Genomic DNA, 8080 nt, shown 5'->3' on the forward strand with positions numbered 1-8080 from the left:
GTACATATTTTTATTGGAGACCTCCAGCTGCTGGGCAGCTAATTTTGGGGGCCCTTGTCACAGATAACAGGGAGCCATTGAAGGATTTTGAGCAAGATGTGACATGACCCATGACTCTGCACTACTGCCACATGGAAGATGGTTTTGAGGAAATGGGTAGCGTCACTCAATGTTTGTCTCTCTTTGGTCCCTATCAATGCACATGTGAGTCTCACAGAGAGGCAGATCCTGGGGCCAGTGGAGGAGATCCCCATAACCCTGAAATGGCAATCTTTGGGTTTGTCAAAGAGCACCCATTCTTTAATCTCCTGTGTCAAATAGTCCAGAGTGGCAGAAAGAACACTGTCACCAAATATGAACTTGGACTAGTTCTTTGAGTTTCTGAACTCCAACAGAATGAAGGGGCTTGGACTAGGATAAGACCTTGAAGCTGTCTGTGAAGAAAGAAAGATGGGTAGCATTCTCCCTGTCATAATGATTGGGTAATTAGGGACCAGAGAAGTGATATGAGTTGCTCAAGGTCCCACTGTTTGGCGGCAGATCCAAGCCCCTTATTCTCTCTTCAGTAGCACATTCCTTCCCAAGATCCAGCCTTGGAGGAGCGTCAATCTGTGCTTTCCACAATGTCAACCAGGCCAGATTTTAGGTCATGTCCAGTTGCTTGAACTGCTGTTCTGAAGCCTCTTATTCTCCCCAGTAAAAGATGGACCTAGAAGATTCTCTCCCTAGATTGACCTTACTGGCTGCACAGCTCTGACTCTAGCCTCTGTCCCTTGTAGGAGAGAAGGAGATGGCAGCTGAGTTGGAAGAGCTATATGGTGATATCGATGCCATGGAGTTCTATCCGGGGCTGCTTCTTGAGAAGTGCCATCCAAACTCCATCTTTGGGGAGAGTATGATAGAAATTGGGGCTCCCTTTTCCCTCAAGGGCCTCCTAGGGAATCCCATCTGTTCTCCGGAGTACTGGAAGCCCAGCACATTTGGCGGCGAGACAGGTTTCAACATTGTCAAGACTGCCACACTGAAGAAGCTGGTCTGCCTCAACACCAAAACCTGTCCTTATGTTTCCTTCCATGTGCCTGACCCCAGTCGGGATGACTGGTTTACTGTGGAGCGGCCGTCCACAGAGCTCTAAGGGGACAATGCAGCAGCATTCTGGAGGATGGAGCTTTGTGCTTATCATTCCAGAATGCTGAGGCCAGGATTGATAGTCTTAAATGTTGAGGCCAACTTTGATAGCCTAGTTTGGCATTAAGACTGTTGGGACTGACCTTTAGAACTTTGAATCCCTCACCAATTATCTGGAATGTTGTGGTTTTGTTTGTTGTTCTAGAATGCTGAATTCCTGGTTAATCATCCAGAATGTTGGGAGTGGCTCTCACTTGGCATGCCAGAACACTGGGTTCCTGGTTAACAAACTAGAATGTCAGATTTCTGGTTGATTTGGAATATAGGCATTTTAGAATGTGGAGCTCCTGGTTAAATCATCTAGAAAGTTAGGGGGCTCTTATTTTGCATTCTAGAATTGTGGGTGACCCTCCCAGGATGTTAACTTTATGACTGGTGATCCAGAAAGTTATGTTCCTGCTTGATGACCCAAAACAGTGACTAGTGTGCCAGAATAGTCCTGATCTGAATGCCTAGAATATTAATTTGATTTTTTTCCTGTTCAATGAGATATCCATAGAGCAGGAGAATCTAATGTCCAATAAGAATGCATTGTCTGAACCCGTACCTGCACTGAGGGAGCAAGAAGGTGGAGTATATTTCTTGGGACTCCTATTTAGATCCTGGTCCAAGGATGTAGATAGAACAGTTGAGCCTTTCCGTGCCTTTGCTTGTAAACCACCAGGGCCTGGTCCCCAAGCAGATCTTGAATCACGGCAACTGTTTCTCATGAGGCTAATAAAGTTCTCTTTCCAAAGTTGCATGCTATGTATCTCTTTTGGTCCCATCCTCAAACGTAGGGGCCTTTTTCCTAGCCACAAGCTATGTGTGATGAGATTGCAGCATGAGACTTTCTACTGGGATCACCTGGGCTCTGTCGCTGTGTATATGTCCTACCACTGGTGCTTTTCTTTCTCCTGTGGCTTAGGCATTACCTTTTCTAGGCTGCTGTACTATAATATACAACGTCCCAGCCCCGAGAGATGTAGCATTATTTACACCATCCTCCTTTACAGAGAGTGTGACAGATGAGGGGCATCTGGGGAGGAGAGCACTTATTGTGGGCCAGCTTCACAGTTTAGTTTTCATTTATTCTTGCACCAACATTATGAAGTAGGTGATATATCCCCATTTTAAAACAGTAGCAACCAAGACTCAGAGTGGTTACACAACATACCCCACAGGAGCCAGAGCCAAGCTTGGTACTCAGGTCTGTCTGAGTCTAGATGTTGTACTGTTTGACCCACTCAGTTTTCCCCGGCTTCCTGATATGACTCAGTGCCAGGGTTATCTTGCCTGTCTGGCCTAGGGTCAAAGACAGAGGGTGGGATGGAACCGTGTAGCTCCCACTTTACATGCACACTTTTCGTTCAATTACAACTATTTATTTTCCTAAATGCTTACTAAGTGCCAGATACTTTACAGGTTTGGGGATACAGCAGTAAGTGATCAAGACAGACAAGCTTCTACCCTTATAGAGCCCACATTCTAATGGGTTAGAACAGACTATAAACAAGAAAGCAATTAAAGAAGATAACTACAAGGTGAGTGTGAACTTTTGCTCTGTCCACTCTGCTCTCTCCTCGCCCACTCTGCTGCAGAGACCTGAGATGGAGCAGTGGTGATCCAAGGGCATACATCCCCTTTTCCCTCTGGTCTCAGCCCTGAGACCCCTTCCCCAGCCATGCAGACCCCTGTGGCCAATGAAGAGAATGGAGAGGACAGAGGGGTAAGGTAAGAGACTAGGGGAAAGAGGAAAGGTCCTTTGTGTTCCACACACATGGGCTTAGAGTTCCTCAAAAAGATGATAGACTACAACTGGGGAATTGGGTCACTGGGGCTGGGGCTGCTGTCTTACAGTTCAGAAAATCTTTGTTTCCTCCTTAGTTGGGTGAGGACCATTCCCACCATCCTCTCAGGGCTTTGTTGAATGCAGAGTCTTCCCTGCTTCCCAGTTGCTCTGAAGTACAAGAATCTTTCAGTGTGCTGGAAGTGGGCAAGGAGTGGCTGTGTCCTGTCCTTGCTTGCCCAGTATATATATTCCCACTCTTCTATAAACACACCTACTTTGCCTGAGAGCCCTCCCCTCTCTCATTAATTTCAGTCTAGGTGGTTCTGTCAATGGCACTACCCTGGCCAAGGGGTGGGCCTGTGAAACAATCTCGGCCAATTTGACACCCTGTCCTTGTAATTGATACTTGAATGGAGTTACATGCAGCCTGAAGATGGCTGACTCAACCCCACAGCTGGGCCCTGAAAAGACTATCCTTTGGTTTCTGATTCTGAGATCCCCAGAGCAGCCTGGATTCCTGACCTTCAATGAACTTTAGCTTTTCCTTCCATCCTGGCTGCTCCAGGAATTCCTCTTTTGCTTAAATCAGTCAGAGTTGGTGTCTGTTGCTTGCAACCAAACCCTAATGGCTGCTGGCAAGAGGCTGTGCCCCAAAGTGACAGAGGCACTACAGTGGTGCAGGAGGGAGTTTTGATCAGCGGAGACACAATCAGATTCATGTGTGAGAAGGAGTGTGTTCAGCTGAGGTGGACGACAGACCAGAGCAGAGGCACGGTAGCCTGACAGAACAGTGAGAAGGCTGCTGCCATGGTCCAGCTGAGAGATGGAGGCAGCTGGGGCCAAACAAAGTGCTAAGAGGGTGGGAGGATGGGATAGATTCCAGGGATGTTTCCTTCTCAAATCCAGTTGCCTAGGTTAGGTGGAACTTGCTTTGTATGAGAAACCGTGTATGACATTTTTGCAAACTGGAACTTACGTCAAATGCACCAAGAAGGCTTCTTCAGAGAGAACGATCTTAATGTGAACGCTCATTCCTGGAGTTTTGATCTGGTGGGTGATTCATTCAGGACTTTTAGTGGAAGTAACAGAATCCATTCTAGCCAGTTTTAAGCATGAAGGAATTTATTATAAAGCATTTTGTAGCTTGAAGAACCATTAGGAAGGACAGAGAATTTGGCTCGGAGGCCTCATCCCACCATTCCAGTGAAGATGCCACCAGGTACCGGCATCTCAGATTGCACCTCTGCTGCCAAAATCCCACTACTGCTGCCCTAAAGCCGGTTGCTTTTCCAGCCACCCGGGCCAGAAAATGGGTCCCCTGTGATCTCTGCCTCCTCACTTTGCTCTACTTAGAATTAAAAAAAAATCTTAAATCACATCTGACCGATGGAGCCTAGCGCGTATGTCTGTATTCCAGATCCAAGGGAGGATGGGAAAATGAGTTTTCTGGCTTGTACCCTGGGGAGAGGAGACCCATAATGTGGGAAATTCTCCATATCTACAAAGAGTGTTCAGAGGGGCTAGGAAACAGAAGTTTCTTTCAGTGGATCCAAGTTAGTATCACAGAGAATATCGCAGATGCACCACAGTTGACTTGATAGCATCTAGATGTAACTGCAAGCAAAGAACTTAAGTGAAATGAGGGAAATACAGAAGAACAGAGATGCAAAGGACTTTAGAGTACATACAGTACAATCTTCTAATAATGTTTGCGTAAAAGGGGTCAAAAAACGTTAGGCATGCCTATAATCCAGTTTTTTGTGATTAATTATACTTTTCCTATAAAAATGGACTTTTAAATTACAATTACTATGTGTGAATGGCACTAAAGGATACCAAAACTTAAAAAGTACTTTTATAGGGCACTCTTAAGGGAACTACAGTGGAACATTTCCCTCACTATCTTATCCATTATTGATATTTAATTTGAAGTTGGTTTTTCCCCAGGCCTGGTCAAAATACTTCTTTATACTTTTCGTCAAAACGGCTTTTGAGACATTTGCGCAATTATGGCCTTGGTATCTTGAGTTTTAGGATAACGTGGCAGTGCATCCTTGAAGACTTCTATGGCAGGTCCTCTGCTGCCCCTCCCCTCCATTGCAGTATAACGTATACACAAGAAAGTTCATTAATTTTTTTTATTTTTAAATTGAGGTAAGTACATATATATATATATATAAAACAAAACATTTGCCGTTTCAACATTTCTTACAAGTACAATTCAGTAACATTAATTACGTTTATCACATTGTGCAAGTATTACCATTATGTGTTTCCAAACTTTTCCATCCCCCCTTAACAGAAGCTCACTGCCCCCCTAAGCAATGACTCCCTCCTTCCCCTTCTCTCTCACTCCTGGTAAGCATTAATAAACTCTGGTCTCTATACATTTGCCAATTTTAGATATTTCACGTAAATGCGATCATACAATCATAAAATTTACCATTTATCCTTTTGTGAATGACTTATTTCACTTTGAATAATGTTTTGAAGGTTCATCCATGTTGTAGTATGAATCAGTGTTTCATTTCTCTTCGTGGCTGAGTAATAGTCCATGGTGTATATGTACCACATTGTGTTTATCCATTCATCTGTTGGTGGACATTTAGTTTGTTTCCACTACAGTGCACAGTTTAGTGAATTTTTATTTATGTATAAACACAAATAATCACTAAACAAACTAAGATATAGAACCTTTCTAACACTCTAGAAGGTTCTCTTGTGCCCCTTCTCAGTCAACAACCCTCCAAAGATAACCACTATTCTGACTTCTGTCATCGTTGATTAGCTTTTCCTGCTCGTGAATGTCATGAGTGCAGTCCCACAGTATGTGTTGTGTCTGATTTCTTTTGCTCAGCATAATGTCTTCTGACATCCAAGAGACATTATGTGTATCAGTAGCTTGATATTTTTTAAATTGCTGTGTAAGCTTCATTGTAAGAATATACCACAATTGATTATTTAGTCTACTGTTGATGGATGTATGGGTTGTTCCATTTTTTTGGGTATTATGAATAAAGCTGCCTTTATGGCAGAGCTCTGTTTAAAACATCATCTGTTATACACGTTTATAATGGGAAATGGTCCTTGTTCTCCATTCAAAATCCCCTGCAGGTCTTCCCTGGCTTTGTAGCCTGATGGAAAGAGAAAATAAATTCACAAGTGTGACATATACCGTGAAAAAGGTGAAAGGGAATAAATACTAAGAGCCTACTCTATGGCTTTACCAGTATATGTCATTAAATCTTCATAACAACTCTGAGGTAGGTTTTCCTATGTCACAGGTGAGGAAATTGAGATGCAGAGAAGTTAGGTGACTTGTCCAGAGCCATACAGCCAGGAAGTAGTGGGAGGCAGTATGAAATTCCAAAGCTTGGCCTCTTTCCACCACGTGGCCTTGTCCAAGACATCTGGAACCATAATCACAGTGGGGGTGGGGGAGTAGACAGTATAGGGTGAAGTGATATGGTGGGCGTTGGTAATGTTAATGTGTGTCCAGGTGACGCTACTAATAAGCCTTGGATGGAGACCTCTGCACCATGTCGTGCAGCCTGTAGGCCATCTTTTTCCTCTTTGGATGAATCTCCCCATGACTCACTTTTTCCAGGCTTTCTTTCTCTTTTCTAATCTATGACTTGAACTCTTCATACCACACTGATGTTCACTGAACGTAACTGGTCCCGGTCCCCTGAAATCTGAAAAGAGCGGAGCCCCACCCTACTTCCTACAAGTGGGCACCATAGCGGTGCCCATTTATCTCCCCACCTGCTAGCTCACTTATGCTTCTCTCCATGCTCTCTAGCAGCTCTCAGTGATGCTCCAGATCCAGGGCTCTGCCCTGCCCAGCGTGGTGATTCTTCTGTGCCTGGCCTAGTCTTAGTTCTCAGTTCTTGCCCCCAGGGGAGGGTCTCAAGGCAGGTCCTAGTTTCCTTCTCTTATGCACCCCATGGGATGCAGAAAGAGACTCGACAGTGTTGTTTTTTTTTTATTGTAGTAAAATATGCAAAACAAAGTATTTACCATTTTAAAGTGTACAATTGAATGTACACTCACAATTTTGTGCAGCCATCACCACTATCTAGTTCCAGAACATTTTATCACCACAAAAGGAAACTCTGTACCTATTCAGCAGTCATTCCCCATTTCCTCCTCCCCAGCCCCTGGAAATCACTCATCTGCTTTCTGTCTATAGTTTTTTAAAAACTCTTGCTGCTCATCGGTCGTTGTGTTAATCTCATTATTCACAATACCTTATTAATTCTCATAAGAGCAGCTCTGTGAAATTGGCATTCTTCTTTCCATTTCACAGATGAGAGGACTGAGGCTTAGAATGAAGAGATTTCTATGAGGTCACAAAGCCTGTCAATGGCAGAGCCTGGACTAGAATTCCCAGCCCAGTGCTGCTTCCAGTTCGTGCTAAAAGACGGCCAAGATCTAAGAGGCTTTTTTTTTGGTCGTAAATATGACGCAAATCTGCATGACTCCTAGATTCATGTTCGTTCCATTCTGAAGGTCAGCGGTAACAAAAAAAGTGCAGTTACCACACATTCAAATGACTTTTGCTCTAGGAATTTTCCACTATCTGAGATGCTGGATTGAAGGAAATAGCTTGATGGTAAGATCCCAGATGTGACTCGGACACTGTTGGTTGCTTTCACAAATCTTGGGATGCTGCACAGGGCAGCTGAATAAGAATCAAGGAATGACTTTAAGTGTGTGACAGACTGAGGGGGTCTCATGTACGGAAAGGTGCCAACTGCCTGGTTCTTGTCCAGTGGTCATTTAAGTTTCTCAGTTCAAGAGCTTGGGCCCCTGGCTGACTTCCCTTGCAGTCCTGGAAATGAAAGAAGCAGCTGCAGTCTCCTTGTCCACAAAAAGAAAGGGGGTTTACTTTTACCATTTCCTGGTAAATGAAAGACCTCTGTAATACTTTAACTTCATTTGCTCAATTTTTGCCTTTTAAACTACGTTGTCACGTATTTTAATTCAACATTCATTTTTAACCTCAGAAGACATCTGTATTATTGCTTTAAACAGGCATTGTTTATTAAGATTTGTCACATTTTTATCCTTTTCATTGTGCTCATTTCTTCCTGTGTTTTGTCTGTCCATCTAGGATCA

The 8080-nt window shown here is 43.8% G+C and overlaps 1 protein-coding gene across 4 annotated transcripts in view; it reads left to right on the plus strand.

The window, feature by feature from the left end:
* The window catches only part of PTGS1 (prostaglandin-endoperoxide synthase 1), a 43400-nt gene extending 38088 nt beyond the window's left edge, over positions 1-5312 (plus strand). For all 4 annotated transcript variants that reach the window (XM_049897235.1, XM_049897236.1, XM_049897237.1 and 1 more), the window contains one exon: positions 780-5312. In XM_049897235.1, coding sequence (XP_049753192.1) covers positions 780-1135 — 356 coding nt within the window. In that variant the 3' untranslated portion in view covers positions 1136-5312. The remainder of the gene's footprint in view (positions 1-779) is intronic.
* The last annotated feature ends 2768 nt before the right edge of the window (positions 5313-8080 follow it).

Source organism: Elephas maximus, chromosome 9 (genome assembly GCF_024166365.1).
Source record: "Elephas maximus indicus isolate mEleMax1 chromosome 9, mEleMax1 primary haplotype, whole genome shotgun sequence".
In the NCBI taxonomy this organism is placed as follows: Eukaryota; Metazoa; Chordata; class Mammalia; order Proboscidea; family Elephantidae; genus Elephas; species Elephas maximus.